Below are 21,460 nucleotides of genomic sequence, written 5' to 3'. Positions count from 1 at the left end.
ATAGGTGGACGGGAGATTATCCTGTATACAGCTTGTCCAGAATTTTCAACATGCTTCTGCTCTTGGGATGGCTGTTCTTTTACACCCTGGAGTCTCCTGCGGTGTCTCTTTCAGAGATTCCAGTTCAGGTCAGCTGCCTTATGGCTTTTCCAGTGTCACCGAGCCATACCAGCTACAGGGTCGCAGAAGCACACTGCTGAATCTCACTGGAAAGTTAAGCTTTGCAAATGTAATTTCAGTTCTGTAACTTGTATTGCCTTTGGTTTGCCTCTGCCTCTATTTTTCACAACCAGCTGGGGCTGAAAACAGTTTCTTTGCACTTAGCATAGTCTGTGCTGGTTCTTGACCTTGTACGCAGAGCAGCTTTCTCTTTATCTCTGGGGTTAGCCGAGTTTCAAATTAACCCGTTCCTAGACAAATTGCTCACACTGTGTCAGAGGCTTTTCTTTTTTTTTTTTAAAGCTCCTCTGAGATATATGATCTTATCTAGATTGAAGGTACCTTCTAATGGGCATTATTTAGATGGATTTTCATGCGTGTGAAGATTCCAATTCGCTAAATACCTGCAGGTTTTAGGACCATAATGTACGTACATGTAATATGCTGGGGCTTAATTTCCCTCTTCCCCTCCCCACCACCCATTTTTCCTTTTGCTACAACTTTTCTAAACTTTCTCAAACTTTGGAAAAGTTACTTTGGCAAGAGAACAAAAAAAACTTACACTAATTCTGCCACTCTGACTTTTCCAAGTGAGGAAGTTTTGAAAAGTGTAGGAAAATAAAAAATAATGGGGGAAGGGGGGAATGAAAATGAAGAAAAACTCTGTACATCATTCATTTCATTGAAATCAGTGAGGATAAAAAGAAAAAAGAGAGAAAGGGATAATATATAAATATTTGAAATTGCTAAAATATGATTGACAAAAAATGGGAAAATTTGAAAAAAACACAAACCTTTTTACAAAATTTGCAGTCTCTTGGGGCAGGGGGGTGAGTGTAGGGAGGAACCTACCAGATACTTGTTTCAGAATTTCAACTGAAATTTCATCCAGATCTAATTCTAACATTCCAAAATACTTAGCCACTTTAAAGAGCTGCCTGGAAAAAAAGTGTTTCTGCTCTTTATCCCCCAAATGTGGCATATTCTCTTCTAAAATTATCCCAGTCTGAGGCCTGGAACATGGAAGATTAGGTCCTGCATCTCATAACAGCTCTTCTAGACAACAAAATGTCACAACTTTAATTGGACATCTCACAGCACTACAGGACTAGGAATGGGAACTTGATTCCAGTTCCCCACCAGGGGACACAACACTTATTTCTAGCTGTTGAAAGGCCAGAGATGATCTTGAAAGCTGAGACACTTCAAAAGTACAGAATAGCTATTTTAGGTTATTAGTTTTCATTTGTCTTCTGAGCCCTGCACAGTTGGACTCTTGGTAAATAACCAGGGCATTGTGAGGAAAAACCAGGGCTCTAGACTTCACTCACCACCTATGGAGAGGAAAGCACAGCATGAGGTTGCCCCACCATAAGGAGTAATAGTGTATCAGCTGTAAAGTAAGGCCTGGTAATGTATTTTCTGTTCTCTGATCAGATCGGTTTGTTCTAGCAGGCTGCTTCTCTGGTTAATATTGCATTAACTCTGACTTTGAGCGTAGAGTCTTTGAAACAGACAGCTCTGCCTTTCAAGTGGTACAATGGCTCAGGTTGATGGTGGCATTTTCAGAAGATTGGCTACTTTTATTTTTTCATAAGTGGTAATTCAGAGACTTGGTAACAATATGAAAAACAATATTAAAATAGCCACTTCTTTGACAACTGTTTGATACTTCCTCCACCCCCAGCTGCCTCATGCTTAAACAATGCTGTGGCAGACTGACCTACATCCACTTCAGTACTCTCCTTTCGCTGTCAGGGATGGGGACTGCTGAGACTAGTGCTTTGAAAACAGAAGTGCCTAGCAGGAAAAAACTAACTTCCAGGAATACCAGAGCAGCCCTCCACCATGTTATTGACAGCTGTGTGAGCGAAACACAGGTTGATGCTGTAATAGTCCATGGCTGGATGGATCATGAAACCAGGCAGGAGTAAAGAGGACAGTGCTGCAGCGGGAGCTGTGGGTGTGATGCTGTATATAAGAAAGATGACCATTTGTATCATTGTTGCTACCACTGTCATACAATTGCAACAAATCTGATACAAAGTATGTCATGTAAGGTGTCAATGGAAAAGCTATGATTTGCTAAATATGATTAGCCTGTTTATATGCTTGTTTCATCTGTATCTGACATTAAAAATATTTGCTACATACTTGTATCTTAAATGTGTGTTGTATTCCTGGGTGACAGCCCTCAGACAGAATTTACATCAGGGCTAGAGAGCAATGTGTTGATGGCCTATGAAGGACACTCCACTCTCAAGTGGATGGGTGGGATTCTGTGGCCTGCATTGTGCAGGAGGTCAGACTAGATGATCATAATGGTCCCTTCTGACCTTAAAGTCTATGAGTCTATGAGTCTATAATAGATCATTTGAAAAAACAAAAAAACAAAAAAACAACCACATCCTGTCCAGATAGCTCTTCCTGAGGATTCCTCAGACAGCAAGGAGTCAATGGTCACCCCCAGTGATTCAGCAAAACATGTAAGGGCATGTGATATGCTCATGTGACCCTGGACTCCATCTTGGGGTAGGAACTTTCCACAGACAGGGGCTGTGGGCTTTGTTTGGGACAATAAATTTCCATGCACATGGCAGAAGATATAAAAGACCTCTGAGACATTGCCATTTTGCCTCTTTCCTGCTCTAATTCTCTGGACTATAGATCTGCAACTAAAAGGAGCATCTTGAACTATGGACTGAGGACCTTCCAATCTTTTCTTCTTCTCTCTGTTAGGGCAAATTCATTTGTGAGATGTCTGAACAAGATCCGAGAACACTTCATCTTTCAAATTGTATTGAATAAGTGGCATTTCTGGTTGTTAAATTACCTGTTTTTGAAATGCAATGAATAGTCTGAATTGATAGCAAATGTTACTTACAGAAACACTGATCCCGAGGAAAGCACTCTGCATCCGAATCCTATCGACTTCACTAGGACTCAAGGATGTTTAGCACTTCAGGAGGCAGTCACTGTCATGCAGGATTAAGCCTACAGTTTGGGCAGAATGAATTCCTTCCTGGTGACCATATCTAGGATCTATTCTAGGTCCTGCTCCCTCCACACAGTTGTATACAGGGTTTCCTGTTTGTCCAATTCTTTTAACAAGTACTATTTGAGGAATCTTCCATTAACATCTGAAGTCTTGGCAAGGGTCAGATTGGTAGCTGTTAATCCACACTTCTTAGTACACAGATTGAAAAACCTTGTTGAATTATTTGATGCTATTATTTAGTCCTAAATGCTGATGTTCACTTCACCATTCCAATTCTTGGGGGAAAAAATAGATTTCAGCCCCTGATGTTTAAACACTTGTACTGATTTTGCCCCATAATGTTCAAATACAAGTGTCAGATTTTAGGCACCTTAACCTAGTCAAAGACTCCTAAAAAAAGTGATCTGATTTTCAGAGTTATGAGCATTCATAGCTCCCATTGAATTAATTGAATTGTCTCAGGACATACATTTCCATCAGATATTCCATAGGGCTAGAAGAACCTTGATGTGCACTTTATTGCAGAGAGATCCACTGAGGAATGGAACGGAGATAAAATAGCATAATTGTGGGAAATGCTTCCTGTGCAAAGTTCCCACACCCCTACTACAAAGGAAATGTGTACTTTCAAATGACGCAATGTAAGGTGGCACACTGCATTCCATATATTGTTCTTCTCTGGCATACATGGAAACAAGGTATTTACAGAAGAGAAGGGTTGGATGAAAATTCTGTCCAAACTGTTTTGACAAAAAGTCTGATTTTAAACCCAATAAAAATTTTTCACAAAAAGTGTCTGCTTTCCACGGAAAATTGTCCAGTCTCTCTGTTTGAGTCTACTATTTCAGCCCAAAAACTTAAAAGTTCTACAGCCATTTTCTCTGACCCCTCTCTCTCCACCCCCCAATCTAGTTCTACTGGAGCAGCAGCATTGAATCATTCACAGAAAGGCTGTTCAACTTTCTATACATAGTTGATGGCTGTGCTGAAGTTTTTCAGAGCCCTCTAAGGAAGTTGGAGGCCTAATAAAGCCTCCAAATCCTTTAGGAGGTTTTGAAAACCTCAACCTAAGTAGATTATACGTGTATCTGTCTAGTCCCTCATAAGTAATAGACGGCATGCTAAGATTACAGATTGAGCTTTTCAAAGCAACCAAAAGTGCTTTAGAAACATCTTCCATTAAAATTGATGAATGATGTGCCTAGACCCCCAGGAGTGCAAATCTAAGTCTCAACCATCATATGCACATAATGAGAGACCAACATTCAGATTAAAGATCAATCTAGCTTTTATACAAAATTGATTCCAGATTAGAGAGAGTTCACAAATATGCTAAGGTTATAAACAAGATCTTTATTTTAAAAGTTAATTCTCACTTTTATATTGTCCTTAAGACTGCCTTGGATCACTTGGCATGTTAAATATTTGTTGTAGTGCTGTTTCCAACAACATAGTAACAATGTGCCAGAAAATGTTCAGTCCTGGACTCTTATAATTCCTCTAGTTCTATAAGGAGATGGTATCTTTTATAGGAACCCAGTGTTATTCAGTGGAATGTGCATTTGGCCGTTCTCTGAAAAACCTGAAGTAAAACCACCCTTTAGACAAAGGCATAGCATCTAATAGCTGAAAATTGAAGTCAGCAATGATCAAACTGGAGATAATGTGCAAATTGCTAACAGCAATGTTAATCAACCATCAGAATGGATTGCTAAGGGATGTGATAAATTGTCCATCTCCTGGAGTCTTTAAATCAGGGGTGTGAAACACACAGCCTGTGGGCATAATTATGTGATTTGCATTATATACCTGTGTTCTGCAGAATCTTAGCTTTCATTTTAAAAAAAGTTTCTAGCCTTCATAGCTGCAGAGATAACCTTCCAACAGTGAACTGAGTGTAAACAGATGTCATAATATTTGCCCGAGTCTGCACACAGCCTGAAACAGTGACTCTGGGGTCAGTTCCGGCTCCAGCTTTTTTGCCACCCCAAGCAGTGAAACCCCCCCCAAAAAAACAAACAAAAAAACCCAATGTGATTGAGCTGCCGCCGAAGTGCCGCCGAGGAGCAAGACAGAGAGTGAAGGACTCGCCACTGAATTGCTGCCGATCCGGAGCGGGCCGACTGAGCTGTCGCTGAAGTGCCGCCGCTGCTCCGGACATGCCGCGCCGACAACAGACGCACTGCCACCCCTTTCTATTGGCCGCCCCAGGCACCTGCTTCCTTCCCTGGTGCCTGGAGCCAGCCCTGTCTGGGGTGAAGATCCCATGTCCCCTCCTAATTCCATTCGAGCCAGACCCCTGAAGCCTAGTGAGGACACTTCAGTTTCAACATTAACTATCCAATTGTGGATTTTTTTGTGTGCCACATGGAACAGAAAAAGGAGGGGCCTTAAGGGGGAGGAAATTGGGAGTTGCTTCAGGGAAGGACAGAAAAGACTCAGTGTCTACACTTACGAGCTTACAGCAGCACAGCTGTACTGATACAATTGTGCCCCTGAAAGAGCACTCATGTAGTCATGTTATGTTGATAAGAGAGAGCTCTCCTGCTGACATCATAAAACCAGCTCAATGAGCAGCAGAAGCTATGGTGTCAGGAGAGCATCTTCCACTGATGTAACGCTGTGCTTATGCCAGCAAAACTTATGTAGCGGGGGAGTGTTTTTTCACTGAGCAACAAAAGTTTTGACGACATAAGTGCTAGTTAGACATGGCCAAAGACTGAGAAAAAGGAGAGGAGAGAAGGAAGGGAGACAAAAAAACAGGTGTGCCAGGTGTGAAAAACAAACAAACAAAAGTTATAATGACGAAAAGTGCCAGCATGGACAGTGCTTCATTGATGGGAGCCGTGCTCCCAGAGACAAAGCTACCGCCCCTCATTGGGGGTGGTTTTATTTTTTCACCAGGAGAGAGCTCTCTCCCGGCAATGAAGAGCGGCTACACAGTGCACCTTACAATGGTGCCCTGCCATTGTAAGGTTTGCAGTGTAGACATAGCCTAAAAGAACAGGAGTACTTGTGGCACCTTAGAGACTAACAAATTTATTTCAGCATAAGCTTTCATGAGCTGCAGCTCACTTCTTCAGATGCATAGAATGGAACACACAGACAGGAGATATTTATACATACAGAGAACATGAAAAGGTGGAAGTATGCATACCAACTGGAAGAGTCTAATCAATTGAGATGAGCTATCATCAGCAGGAGAAAAAAAACTTTTGAAGTGATAATTGAGATGACCCATAGAAGGTATGAGGAGAACTTAACATAGGGAAATAGATTCAATTAGTGTAATGACCCAACCATTCCCAGTTTCTTTAAACCTAAGTTAATTGTATCTAATTTTCATATTAATTATTACCAGCTATGAGAAACAGCTCTTCACTGAATGGCTAAGAATTGTTTAAAAGGTTTTTGCTGAAGAGAAAAAGTTACATAATCTCATCATTTCCCCTGACTCATAACAAATAAGTTAAGTGCCTCAGCATAATACATAACAGAATGCATCTTCCTTTTATAACCAGTACTGTAGGGTTCTTATTTGTAATCCTACCATGGCATATGCTATAGTTGTAGCTAAACATGAACTAGACCAAAACAATTCCTAACGAATGAACCAATGGAAGAATCTACAGAAACACAATGGCATTAACATGCTTGTCAGACTGAAATGTGTTACATTTCATATTAATTTGCAAATTTTTCCCAGTAGACAACAGGCAGGCTAAATGGGGAGTAAATTGCAGTAGGAGATGCAATCATAAGGGAACTATGCAAATTAGAACCACTTAGCTTTCAATTAACCCAATTCTGCCATTCTTATGGCTTGTGGTACTATAGTGGTATAGTGAAAAGCGGTACAACCTGCTAGTTTGGATACAGTTACACTGGTATAAAAAGCACTTATACCACTCTAGCTTACTCTGGTCAGGCACCTTCATATCAGTATAACTTCACCCACACTACAGGTTGTACTATAATAGCTATTTTGCTGCATGCATGTACCTAATAGTTACATCAGTACAAATCCGTGAACAGAGCAGGCCTTACTTGTTTAACAGCACCTGTTTCCATGTTACCTAGGGACGTTGTGGAATCCCCATCATTGGAGACTTTTAAGAACAGGTTAGACAGAAACCTGTCAGGAATGGTGTAGATATGCTTAAACCTGCCTCAGCACAGGGGGATAGACTACATGACCACTTGAGGTCTCTTTCAGCCCTACAATTCTATGCATAGTCCTATTTCTGTCATTGTTACTACTCAATGTAAGTATAGATGGTAGGCTTATGCTCAGTGTTATCAACACTAGTGTCATAATTCATCTTCCGGGTCTGGGATAAATGCTATGAACAGATTTTATTACATAACTGTTCAATTCTTTGATAAACATGTATTATTTACTATCTTTCAACCAACTAAGTTTTATACCAGTCCAACTCTAAAAATAGCATGCATACTAGAAAATGTGCTTTTGCATTTATTTTTCCTCTAAAGTTTCCCTTTTAGGGAAGTCACATGCCAGTCCAGTGCATTTCCTGATTTCATGGATGTGATGTGTTATTCTTCATGCTAGATTCTGGGTGTGACAGCCAGAGATGCACTGCAGGAGGGTAGAGGTCTGTTCTGCATATAAAGGGCTGCCATTTACTACTTTGATGGAGCTAGTACCTTTCACAAACCATCCCAGCCATTCATTGCATTTGAGAAGAAATCAAATTAAGTGAGACAAGGCTTATTACTGCTCCCCTCAGTTTCCCTCAATGATAGTCAAGCAGAGATCTCCAGCTAAACCAAAACTCCCTCCCTTCCAGAAGAAGAGACCAAAACACAAACAGTTCCAACAAACCATCATTGGTCCAGTTTCTCACCCTCAAGTGTGAGAGCAATCCCCATTCCTCCCTTACTGCAGGGCTGTGAATAGGACTTCTGCCCATCATCTCATGAGTACTAGTCTTGAGCTCCGGAACAAGAAGCTGGAACCCAGATCACCTCCCAGCCTATCTATGCTCCCTTTACACATGGCCTCTTTCTTCACTCTGCCACAGTCTTGAAGCATGGGGCTCCATTCAACTCTCATCCAAGCCAAATGATACCACTTCCTAGGTACTTCAAGAATCACTTTGTAGCCAACTTTCAGTTCTATCCACTCCAGGGTTTTGTAAGTTACATGCCACCCTTACTCAGGGAAGACTGTAAGGTTATAGTCCAACCCTACAGGAGGATGAATGTGTCTTTTAGCATTTCTGGCCCTCCTGTAAAGTGTTACTGTATTGTTGATAATTTCTGTTCTGTGTTGCTGAAATACTGTTTTGTGTAGGTCACTCATTTCATCCACAAGACAGGAGATATATCCGATGCCATCTTTTTAGAAAAAATGTTTTCTACTGCTCTTTTGTGGAGATGAGTCTTATTTCTGCATCATTAGCCAGTTAGAGTAGAAATATAGTTTCACTACATTTGTTATATGCTTAGTTCCTCTTCCGATAGTTTGTATTTGATTTTCTTTGCTTCTGAATCCCTTTGATACTGTTCAGTGTATGTAGCTTAAATTGCAGGATTATTTTTCTACAGATAATGAACATGGTTTAGTTAGACTACTTAGTTGCAAACATGTTTAGAAATCGTTGTTTCTAGAGCTAGTGAAAACTTGTCAATTTTTTTTGAGACAAAAATGTCATTTTCATCAACATTAATACATTATGAAAGGTGTTAATGTCAATGAACAGAATACTCCTGGTGGAAAAAATATTTCAAAGTGAAAATGTGTTTCATAATTCAGACATTTCCTGCAAACCAGAAATTACTTTTGACAAGTTCTTTCCTACTCTATGGTCAGCACTTAGATATCCTGGTTAGGGAGTCTCATTCAACTACTGCAAACTGAGACATTTTGTTGGTATAGCTGTGACGTGTAAATACTAAGAATGGATTTGAAATCAATAGGTAGAAATTGGTATATACTTGTACAGCTGAAGTTGGACAGACTTACACCATGGTCCTTGGGACAGAGAAAGAAAGACACCCAGGGAAATACATGCAGCTTCTGAATTATACAAGAGAGTGTGTGCACATGAGCCCTCAAACATATAGAAAGTTGCATGTTTTCTCACACTGGAAGAAGGTGACAGCCACTATACAGCAGCAAGTAAAATGAGAAACAATGGAGATGCGTCAGGAACTGAGGGTCCACAGGGCTCTTAGGAGCTAGCAAATTCCAACCTGCTACCCTGGGTCCTGCTAACAGTTGCCAGAATAAAAACTGAGCCCCGACAGAGCACTCCCGTCCTGGAATCCGATTGGCAGAACAGTGGGGGTCCTGATTGGTTCATCACTGCTATAGAAACCCAGCACAGGAGCAGGAAGTTGTTCATGCAACTGGGATTTCCCTACTTAAGACTACTTCCTCTGCAATACCTGCTCCTTGCTACTGCTCTCCTGGTAACCCGACCCTACCTGCCTCCTGACACCTGACTCTCAGTTTTGCCCTCTGACTTGCCTTGGACTCTGGCCTTCTGGCTTGCCTGGTATCTGACCCGGCCTGACTACCAACTCCGGCTCTGACCACTAGGTAAGACTGGCCATGCCCCATCATGACAAGAATGAGAGCTATCAAGGGGAATAGCATCAAATAGACAGTGACTATTAGAGTGTCACAAATGATAGAAAATGATGATCTACAGGAACCAGTTCTGCTTCCACTGAAGTCAGTGGATAAACTCCTAATGACATAATTTGCAGGCTCAGGTCCATAACAATCATGACATACTAAACATTATAAAGGAAAGAACATAGACCCATATGCTCATATTGCCAAAAAGTAAAATCCTCCACCCATGGCAGCACATGCTGAAGCCAGCATCTCATGATACTAGTATATAATGTAAGGTAATGTTCATGTAAATTTGATTGCTTCCAAACCCTTTCCATAGGGAATGTCACTTTCAAAATATGCCCCTCGATACTGACTCCTTGGTTTCACTTCCATCCCTGAATAAGGACTGGTAGCATGGCACAAGAGAAGTTAAGGAGCAGATTGTGCTTTGAAGACTCTGGCTTGACCTGGAGGAGCTATCAGAAGAATCGTGCTACCAAGAGACATTCTCATATGGAGGTCCAGGAGCACAGGGGGAGCATGCCCCCAGCATCATCCTGTACGTTGGAGTGGCATGTTCCATCTAGCACATCTAGACAGTTCTTCCATCACTGCTTCAGTCAGATATGGGGCATCATCCCTACCTCACTGCAGGTGGCTTGTACTGCAAGGAAGGCTGAGTGTACACAGGGACCATAACTGTGCCTGACACTTGTGGATCATATATGGTTGTAGCCCCTTATGTCTCCCAACTGCTCAGTGCACCTGCACAAGGGTGAGAATCTGGTCCTGAAGATGGTATGTTTCTGTAGTAGAGAATACTCTGGGAGCATGTGAGGTGGCTAAGAAATTATATTAAGATATATATCAGGTGCTTGTTAACTCACAGATGAGAGACTTAGCAAAGTATGCTAGCCAGATGCTTGTACTGCACTCATTACCTTAGTATCTGAGCATTTTCTGAGGCAGGCTAAGCCAGCACATAGGGGTATTGTGAGGGGTTGGGTCACAGAAACCCCTTTGGGACTGCCACCTGATGTGCCTAGACTACCTCTGAGCCCGTTTTCCCTGCCAGCTTGAGGGTTCAGTACCTTGCCTTGTTTGAGCCAGACATGCTTGCCTCCTGCAAACATAGATCCAAGTCTGAACTACGTCCCCCACAAGCTGCAGGCTTAACTGAAAACAGCTTAAGAAGTGCTCCTGTCTTCAGCACTCAGATACCCAGATACCAATGGGGTCCAAACCCAAATCCATTTTATTCTGTATAAAGTTTATACAGCATAAACCCATAAATTGTCTGCCCTCTATAACACTGATAGAGATATATGCACAGCTGTTTGCCCCCACCCCCAGGTATTAATACTGACTCTGGGTTAATTAATAAGTAAAAAGTGACTTTATTAAATATAAAATATAGGATTTAAGTGGTTCCAAGTAATAAGACAGAACGTAAATTACCAAACAAAATAAAATAAAAACACGCAAGTCTAAGCCGAATACAGTAAGAAAGTGATTACAGATGAAATCTCACCCTCAGAGATGTTCCAATAACCTCTTTTACAGACTAGAGACTTCCTCCTAGTCTGAGTCCAGCAATCACTCACACCGCTGTAGTTACTGTCCTTTGTTCCAGTTTCTCTCAGGCATCTCATTAGGGTGGAGAGGCTAGCTTTTGTGCTAGCTGAAGACAAAATGGAGGGGTTTTCCCAGGGGCTTATATAGTCTCTCTTTTGTGGGTGGAAACCCCTTCCCCTCTCCTATGCAGGATCCAGCTCCAAGATGGAGTTTTGGAGTCACATGTCCATGCATGACTCAGTTCCTTACAGGCCAGTGCCACATTCCCAGGAAAGCTCAGATGTGGATTGACATCTCTCAAAGTTCATTGTTCGCTTAAGTGTTTCTTGATTGGGCACTTACTGAGAATAGTCTTTTCTCAAGAAGCGGACCAACTGCTTCACCGAGTCTACTTAAAAACAAACAAGTACATAGCCAATATTCATAACTTCAAATATGCATGCAAATAGGATGAATATATCCAGTAGATCATAACCTTTGCAGAGATCTGTTAACTGTAATATTTTATGCATGTATGTCATATTTACACTGTAAGCATATTTCTATAAAGCATTATGGGGTGCAATGTCACTGGTATACTCAGAAATTTCAATCAGAAATTGAAGAACAGTTCATACTATGTCAGATTCAAAACAGCATAGGCAAATCTCAGTTTGCTGAGCCCCAGTCAAGACTGCTGCTAGAAACTCGGTGCTGAATTTTTGGCTTATTTCAGGGAAAAGTTCATAAGTTGAAGCTTTGTCGCTGTAAAGAGGACAGTCTGTTGAAATGTTATCACTGGAGACTGTTCACTTGTGAAACTGGGCCAGATGACTGAAAAAAGAAAACTAATTAGTTTGCTTCATAATTGAATAACCTCAGGCAATTATTGGAGTAACACTTTGGTGATCTGTTTCCCTTTATGAAATATTGCACAAAGAAAAGGCACTGGCTTGAGGGTGCAAGAATGGATAAACAAGGTTTTAGTTTCTCAAGGCTGTGTTTACTAAGTGACAATTTATATGGGACATAAAATTACTCCTACCTACATAAGCATGATGATAATATTGGAATCTATCAATGTACATACATTATTAATACCAACTCTAAGTGAGTCCAGCATCTCCATAAAAGTGCTCATTTGTTGTTCCCTTAGCATCTCATTTGGCATTGTACATTGGCTTGTGTAGAACGGAACTATATTATGAACTATATTATTTAGTGCCCAATCCTGCAAGCTCTTATTTGCATGGGAAAGGATTGACTGCATGTACAAATAAGGGTTGTCAATTAACTCAGACAATGACTCTTTCAGTCAAATACATTATTCACAAATGCAAGTTTTTATCATTCAGATGCATACATTATGCCCTTTTATGTGCATCTGAAAAATGTGTGATCTGGCTGTGCATATCTGATTTAAGAGCTGAATGCAAAAGTTGGAACAGAAACTCCAAACATTTCTGTTAGTGAGTAGTTCCATTGTTACCAGTTTACACCAGCTGAGGGTTAACCATTCATTACCGCTTCTACTGATCATTTATCAACCTCTTATAAAGTATTTATAAATATACCCTTAATATCAAGTGTGTCCCAGATTGTAAGAGATCCACAAGTACAACCACAATAGATGTAAAAGCTTCTGATTCGTAAGTGCAAAAAGTGCACCTGAGTTGCACTCTGGAATGCTCATTTGCATTAGGGCTTTTAAATTAGGGCTTTTTCCTATGGAAACAGTTATACTTATAAACAGTACAACAGCAGTTAAGATGTCCTTTGAAAGTCTCTTCCTGCTCCTGCTTCTAAATCAGTGGCCAAATACCCAATCATAAAAGGGAGCAGGATTGGGCTCAACTTCAAACACAAGTCTCTTTCGGCTGACTGTGTGCCATTCTCTGGGGGATGGGGAAGCATGAAACAGAAAGGAGCTGTTTAGGATTAGGTTTAATTGTATACAATGTACTTTGTTCCCTGTTTGAGGATTAATTGTGCTTTTTCCTGAGAGTGAGAAGAGACTGACATATTCCTCCACCTCAGGTGGGTTGAATCCAAGCAGCCATACTGTATTACACTGAATTCAAAAATACATTTTGATATGACCTTGAAGTGCCTGCATTGTGAAAACTCTTCAAAGGAGCATTTAATGACTGCATATTATTCAACAACATTAGCAAGCCTCCTTTTGCCTTATGAAAGATGTAGCCACATATTTCCTGTCTTGTGAAATTTGCTTCCTTCCCAGAGCTCTAGCCAAGATCATAGGGAAGAACCTTAAGTTTATACTTAAGTTTCACTAGCATAACTCTGTCAGTAAGGGGTGTTATTTTTTGACAGAGCTATGCCAGTCAAATCATAGTGAAGATGCAGTTGTACTTGTATAAGGCACTTCATGACACTATAGTTTATTTTGCTGAATTGGAATAAGGTAAACTGACTGTACTAGGGGGTTGCTGGTTTTGCCTGCAAAGCCTAAGATTTGGGTCACATTTTTTCGCCTATTTTTGCATCCTTACAGGCATGGATTTGTTAGTTATTAAAGAGAGCAGAGACACTGCTCTCCTGTGACTCGAGCAGCTGGGACCCTAAGCAGGGCCTTGGTTTGAGCTTGGCTCAGATCCTGGGATTCATTTCTAGCCAGGGCTTGGGGGAAAACACTGCACGTCTGCCACTCTGTGGGAAGAAGAATGGCCTTGGACGTTTCCATGAAGCCATATTTAATAGTCCAATATCTTTCCCCTAGTCACCAGTCTTAATTTTGCACACCTGTGTGTTCATGGACCTGTTTCTGAAGGGTGTGCTGACATGCCCTAAACTGCCCCTTATAAACACCTGTTAAAGAGAAGCTTCCCCTAAACATTTGTACAAATATAAGTGTAGCTTATATGCCTCTTTCCAGAAAGACAGAGGGGGTACAAGCTTATTCAATTCCACTTATTAGGAATTCAGTAGAATGTACAAAGATATTATTTCACTATTCACCAAGCTGTCATCTTGCCCCATTGTCCTGTTTTCCTAAGTCCTGCCCCATTGTCATCTACTTTCCATTATTATTTGAGAAATTCAAAGACAAAAGGCTGCAAAGGTATCACTCTGATGTAACTGGTCTTTTCAACAGAAAAGGAATTGGAGTGTTCCTGGCATTGACAAATCTTAGATTGAAAATACCATCCTTATTCAAGAGAAATCCATTGGGGGCAGCTTTTCAGGGACGCTCAGATTCATGAAGTGTGATAGTTACATAGGAACACATGGTAGGAATTGCAATGCCAGAACACATGTCCATCTAGTCCCATGTCCTGTCTCTGACAGTGACCAGAACCAGCTGCTTTAGGGGAAGATCCAAGAAACCCGCAACATGGACAACTATGGAATAACCTGCCCACAAGGAAAGTTTCTTTCTACACTCGGTCAGTTAGTGATTGGCTCATGCTCTGAAGCATGAGGGTTTCCTCTCTTAAACCCCATTATCCCATCTAATCTAACTAGGGATGTTTTATAATCCACATAAATCTCTAATCCTTTTCTGAACCTTGCTAAGCTCTTGGACTCAATAGCAGTTTGAGGCACTGAGCCCCACAGGTCAGTGCCTAGAATAATACAAATTTACCTTTTTTAAATCGTGTTGCTTTTCAACATCTCTGAACCCTTTCTAGTTCTGCTGTAACTTTAAGACAGTGTCCTGAACTGTATAAATTATTCCCAATGAGGGTATGCCATCAGTTCCAAGAATGGCATTAAATATTTTCAGTACTAAGTTCTGCCCCAAGACTTATGCACCCACAACTCTATCGTCTGCATTGAATAGGCTGTCACTGACCTGTCCACAGTGACACCCGTGCCTCCACTGCACCGCCCCCCGGTCATAGTTATTCAGAATCCAGCATGAGTAGTTCAAAGAATTCCATTCTACGTGCATTTGTCAGAGATGACTTTTTCAACACTAGCATAATACCCAGTCACTCAGCTTTGACAACTCCCTGTGAAGTTTCTCACAGCCAGCTCTAGTTGCAGTAAGAAGTGATTGCGTCTTCTGCAAGTTTTGCCACCTCATTGTTCATCCCCCTTTTCAGATTAAATAATACTGGGACAAGTGCAGAACCTGTGTGAAACCCCACTATTAACCTTTAGTCCCGCTGAAAGTTGATCACTTATTTCCATTCTGTTTTCTCTGAGCTAATTTCTAATCCATTACAGTATTTTTCCTCTCACCTCATGACGAGGCTTTTCAAGAAACAAACGAATCGGGGACTTATAGCAGAAGATTTTCAAAAGACACTGAAGGCAGCTAAGCACCCAATTTCTATTGACTTTCAAAGGGAGTTTGGTGCTTAAGTCGCTTGGAAAAGTCTCCCTCATTAATTATATTAATTGGTTCTCCTTTGTCTATGATTTTGCTGTCATGTTTAAAGTAGTATAGTAGGTTAGAAGGCATGCTTTTCTTTTACTTAAGGAAAAAAAAATCACACCATGGTTATCGCCATGTGATCATTTCAATCAATTTATCCAAAACTGAAGTAGATTTACTGCTCTGTAATTCCTAGAATGACTTCTAAGACCTTTTAAAATGCATAACTATAGTATTTGCTCCTGTCCAGTGCTCTGGTACGGTAGTTGATTTTTAATGATGGATTGCACATTCTCTTAGCTGCGTAGCCACTTCATTCTTAAAATTCCTTTGGGACTCTTGGATGTACAGTGGAAATACTAAGAGATTAGAGAGTTTTTTTATTTATATCCCCATAGCACCTAGGAGTCATGGATGAGGACTCCCTAGTGCTAGACCCTGTACAAACAGAGCAAAATGTGGTCCCTATCCTATAGATCTTACAGTACAAGTAGAAGACAAGAACCATACTCCCTATACCTGATGGAGAATGCTGCAGAAGCCAGTAATGCCTCTAAAAAGAAGAAGGAATTGGCACCACTGTATATGGGTCCCGATGACTTGTTGCTCTTTAATTCGTCAATTTGTTTCACCATCTCCTCTTTTGACACTTTAATCTCTGACAGTGCTTCATCTACTAGCTGAAAATTGTAAGCATCTCCCCATTATCCTCTGCAGTAGAGACTAATACAAAGAAGTCATTTAACTTCTCTAACATCCTTAAACTCCTCAGTTATTCCCTTTATTCAGCACAGATTCTTGCACTAGCTTCAAGGTGGATGTCCTGTAGTCATAACAGCTGAAAATACATGATTTAATTTGAATAAGTTACAAGAAGTCTTAAGAACCAGAGTGAAGAGGTTAATTGTGAAAATCTAGAGATGACAGTTAAAGTTTCTGTCACAGGGTCTATCCCCACCAAGACACCCTCAAATGGCTGGCCAGGTGCAACATGTGCATCCAACCTCAGTTTCCCCTTTTTCAGTCCCCAGAGCCAGCTGAGTTGCCCCTCCTTTTCTCACCAACAAGACCAGCAGCCATCTCACCCACCCAGGAAAGGAAAGTGGTTCTTCTCACAGTCTAACAGATCCTCTGTTTTCTGGAATCGTTTATTAATGTGTGCCTCAACTCCCAGGTCCCTCAAACTGAAACAGTTCACAAACCCTAAAGTTAAAGAGACAGCAGTTCACCAAGTTTGTTGTCCCTGTGCCTATCCTGACACACACACACACCCCTACCTCTCCAGGTCATCTAGTTACCTAAGGCAACAATCCCTACTCCATGACTCCTGCAACCCTACTTCAGGGCCTCCACCCCACTGACCAGTCTCCAAATTTCTTACAACTCTTCCACTGCAACTGTCACCTCAGGGCTCCTGCAGTGTTCCATTCCCCAGGCCTCCTTACCCCTACTGAGCTCCTCCAGAATCATCCTCTGCCCCTAGCTGAAACAGATATTCCCCTTTACCGAGGAACTGCCTCATAAGACTTCCAGTTGGTGGAGTTCCCCAGCTCCAGTCAGTCCTGACCCACCAACTCTGCCCAGTTCTTCCTCTGGGCCAAATCTTCTTCCCTGCCAAGAAGCTCCCAGCTTGTGCTCTCTCAGGGGAAATTAGGAGAAGCTCATACAGCTTGCTCCAGAAACCCTTACCTCCCACTTCCTGCCTCTTCTTCCTCCTTATCCTAACAAAGCCTAGGTTTTCAGTCACCAGGTGCCTTCTATCAGGCAGCTAATTAATCACAGGTGAACTGGACCAACTCTCAAATGGGCCAATCACCCTGTGACAGTTGTAATGCACCATTTAATCATGTTCCACACCCAGGGAGGTGGGGTGGGAGAAGAAGAGAACACTAGGAAATATTCCTTGTATGCAGTGCAGCAATTGAGGGTTTTTCAGTCCAGGTAAGAATCATTTAATATTTCAGAACTCGCCATCTCTAGTTTATAGGGAGCAGACTTTAGAGCACTATTAGCAGAGATTGCTTTAAAAACTATGGAGAAGGTCAGCATTGAGAACTGACCTCTGTAATGGAGCACAAAACCATTTTGATGAAAAAAGGCTTTTTTGACCAACTGAAAATTCTCCAACAAAATTTTCCTGTTGGTTGAAACTGACTTTAAAAAATCCCATTCAAACGATCATTTCTCAACAATCTGTTGATATGTTTTGAGTAATCGTTTGTTTAATTAATAGGTACTAATGGCCTTAACTCACACTTCATAGACAAATTCTAATCTCCAATGCACTCCATTTTTGGCTGAATATCTAAACAAAACAAAACAAAAAAACAACAACCACACCACTGCATAACAGATGCTTGCCTCACAAAAAGTCTGTCTGGAAGGCTTAGCTCCAGTAAATTACCTAATTTCCTTTTTATTCCCCCCAATACGATTCAATTAGGCAGACAACCTTGCTCTGATGTTCAGTTAATTGAAGCTCCACCATATTTTCAATAAGCCGTATGATTGATTTGCTGGTATCATTAGCAGGTTCTGGCAGACTTTTAGATCTTGGTTGAATTAATGCATTTTGCCTATGATTATATAGTCATTATAATAAAGCCTACTAAGCTATTAGCCATGAGTTCTCCCATCTGAAGATTACAGCTCTTTAGTCAGAAGTGAATGAAATGAATTAGGTTGTAATAGGCAGATCTACAGTACAGAAATTCCTACATGCCTTTAGGTTATTACACTACAGAAGCCTACTGGAGTTAACTATCTCACTCAACATGATCAGGCTTCCTCAGACTTGTAATTAAATAGATGGTGAATGTTTCTGGAAAAAATGAAGGCTTTTACAGCTAACAAAACCTTAATGGACAATAGGACATTGTAATTTAAAGGTCTTTGTGAGGTAAAACAATGGAATATTCTGTATAGTCAGCATAGTACTGAGTTCTAGTAATCTTCTTCGGTACTTCAACCCTTCAACTGCAGCAACTCCAGCCTTGACATCCCTTTCCACGTACTCTCTGCACCTTTTCCCCATGCATGTGTGTGAAGCATGTATGACATGATGACCTGTTGAGGTCCCTTTCAGCCTTTGTTTCTATGATTCTATGCTGGCCAAGCCACTTCCCTCTCCTTATTTAAACTCCTCCTTGTAAATCACTTCTGCTGTTTGTCAACAAGAAAATAGTGAACTATGCAAAATATCAGTTATATTGAATAGAAATCCATTGTGTGCAAACTCCATATCAAAGTCATGGCATGATCTTGGTCTTATCTTTGTTCTTCCCTTGCCTCCTACCACGTTTCTCACCCTTTTGTTGCATTACTTCTGAAACTAAATTGGAAACTCTTTGAGTAGGGACTCTATCTTTCTATAGAAAACTAAGAGCCTAGAACACTACAGAGCTCTGGAAGAGAGGATATTCTGAACAATCTAGCTGTGCACAATAGATGGCCTATGTTATGTTCTTTACTTGCTTCTCTTATCCACCCTCTTCTGATCCTTCGTATTGCTTGTTGTACTCACTACTGCATCATAGCTTAGTTGATCCAATAACATCTTGCACACAACTAATGGTTCACTTGTGCAGAACCCATGGCGTCTGGGGGTTCTTTCCGGGCACAGCAATCCACCTACATGCTGGAATTGGTGCCCTAGCTTGTAAATTGTTCAAGGCAATAAATGGTTTTATACAATCCCCAGCATAATAGAGTCCTGATCTCAGCTGGGGCCTCTGATGGCTACTGTAAAAAAACCAACATAAAAAACCAAGTTGAATCGCAACATAATACAATTAACCACCCATGGTGTTTTGCATTATTGTTCGAGGAAATTAAGTGCTGTACCCAAAGGAGGACCTGGGAATACCATTGCGTGAAATGTTTCACACAGAATAGGATGGTGTGAGTAAATAATATTCTCACTCATTGTTTATGTTTTGTATCTTAGTTTTACAGGTGCTTTTGTGCACTTCTGAAATGTGATAAAACATCTGCTATCACCAGCAACAAGTTTTCTTCAAAGACCACCCGAGTGTGCCGCACTACACCAAGGGTACAGGACAACAACTTCACCTTTGTTGCTGCATCTGCAGGACTGCCATCCTCGGAACGGCAGGAGGCCACTGTTAGCTTGCAGAATCCAGAGCCAACCACGGACAATGGCCGAGGGGCAAAACAAGAAGTGTTGCTTGTAGCTCACTATAGAGCTTAATCAATGCGAACACTGACTTATGCTATGTAATTTGGGGGTGTTGGTGGACAGGAGAAACACCTGTCAACTGGTTTTGTGAGTTTGCCTACCACTTAAAGTGATGTATGTTCAATCCACCAACAAGCTGTTGCTGTCATTCCTGAAGATCCTGGTAAACGGCATTTCAGAACCTTTGGGGTTTTTTAATTAATTAAAACAAGGGTCTCCTCTTAAAAAGTGGGGGGGAGGTGGGTAAGTTAAAAAACCCACAACACAAACACATTCTAAAGATTTTCCTTATGCTATAAAGACGTCTGATGCCTCTTATTATACCCATTGTAAGTGTCAGGTGTTCCATTCTGGAATTTGTCAGGATATTTCATCACTGAATAGAAACCCAGCAAATGAGTAACTTATTCTCCACTGGCATGCAACATCAGCAGTATTCCAGAGCATATCCTTTTCTCAAATTATGTAAGTATGTGCTTTGGATTATACATATCTTAAACTCATTTAACTCTTCAGTACAAGCCTGCATACATTATAATAATTTTTTAATATCTTGAGCCACTCAGAAATTAAGCTATATGTATTGGACATTTGCCAAGGTTAATTCTTGCTAGATAAACTATTCAAAAAACAATACACATTTTTAGGATTCTTGAAGGATTATGATTTTGGGAGAAGAGGGGAAGTTAAGCTATAGTTTTTGTGGGGATATCTGGTAGAGATCTAGTCACTTGCTTAAGCAAACAAGGCAGCAAAGAGATCTATCTTGCCTCTCTCCAGAGCCATGGATCTATAAATAAATTCAAAATTGTGTAACTGAGCATGAGTTCAGAGAAGCATCATTATTTAGAGCATGAAGATGATTGATCCTGCAGATCATTGCACTGATGCCTGGATTTGTGAAGATTAAGCGCTTTTGGAGAACATATTCTTGCCTTTTGAGGGTTGGAGAAGGATGCACGCCAACCATGTCTTCAACCATTCAGTATAATTTGATCTACAAAGAGGCACAGTGTTGACATATTGCAGTGGAGAAAGTTAGTCATCCCAGTCCACAGTCACAAATATGTTGAAGAGTTTCCTTGGTAGTCATCAATATATAAGTGGGCATATGCCTCTGTTTTACCTGCTAGTTTCTGGTTTTTCATAAGGTGTCCAATCAATTTCTTTCAGGACACTTAAGTGTCCCATTTCGGGGGTTTCAAAACATTTGGATTTTTGTAACTTGAAAGTGTTCAAAACATATTGCTATACAAAGAAGTGTTTGCTCATTATTTATCAGGAACAAACAGTCCAGTGTTCACTGTAATGTGAAGAGTTGAGAGTGCAGACACTAAAAAATGCTCTATTTCTCAAAGTGAAAGTTAATGGCACTTAACATTCTGAATGAGTTTCAGGAAACGTATGCTACTGGAAAAAAAATCCTCATCATTGAGGAATGTGCATGTCACTGTTAAGTCAGAGTGGGAGTACTGTCACCAGTACACTTTTAAAAAGATATATACAGTAACTCCTCACTTAACACCGTCCCAGTTAATGTTGTTTTGTTGTTGATCAATTAGAGAATATGCTCATTTAAAGTTTCTCAATGCTCCCTTATAATGTTGTTTGGCA

The 21,460-nt window shown here is 40.8% G+C and overlaps 1 protein-coding gene across 1 annotated transcript in view; it reads left to right on the top strand.

The window, feature by feature from the left end:
- LOC123377070 (pinopsin-like) overlaps nt 1–20,087 on the top strand; it is a 154,790-nt gene extending 134,703 nt beyond the window's left edge. The window contains exon 4 of the mRNA XM_045029483.1: nt 19,595–20,087. Within this exon, the coding sequence (XP_044885418.1) occupies nt 19,595–19,858 (264 nt within the window). The 3' untranslated portion in view covers nt 19,859–20,087. The remainder of the gene's footprint in view (nt 1–19,594) is intronic.
- Nucleotides 20,088–21,460: the final 1,373 nt, after the last annotated feature.

This window comes from Mauremys mutica, chromosome 9 (genome assembly GCF_020497125.1).
Source record: "Mauremys mutica isolate MM-2020 ecotype Southern chromosome 9, ASM2049712v1, whole genome shotgun sequence".
NCBI classification, from domain to species: domain Eukaryota; kingdom Metazoa; phylum Chordata; order Testudines; family Geoemydidae; genus Mauremys; species Mauremys mutica.
The sequence above is the reverse complement of the archived record's forward strand: the minus strand, read 5'-3'. Positions and strand labels throughout refer to the sequence as shown.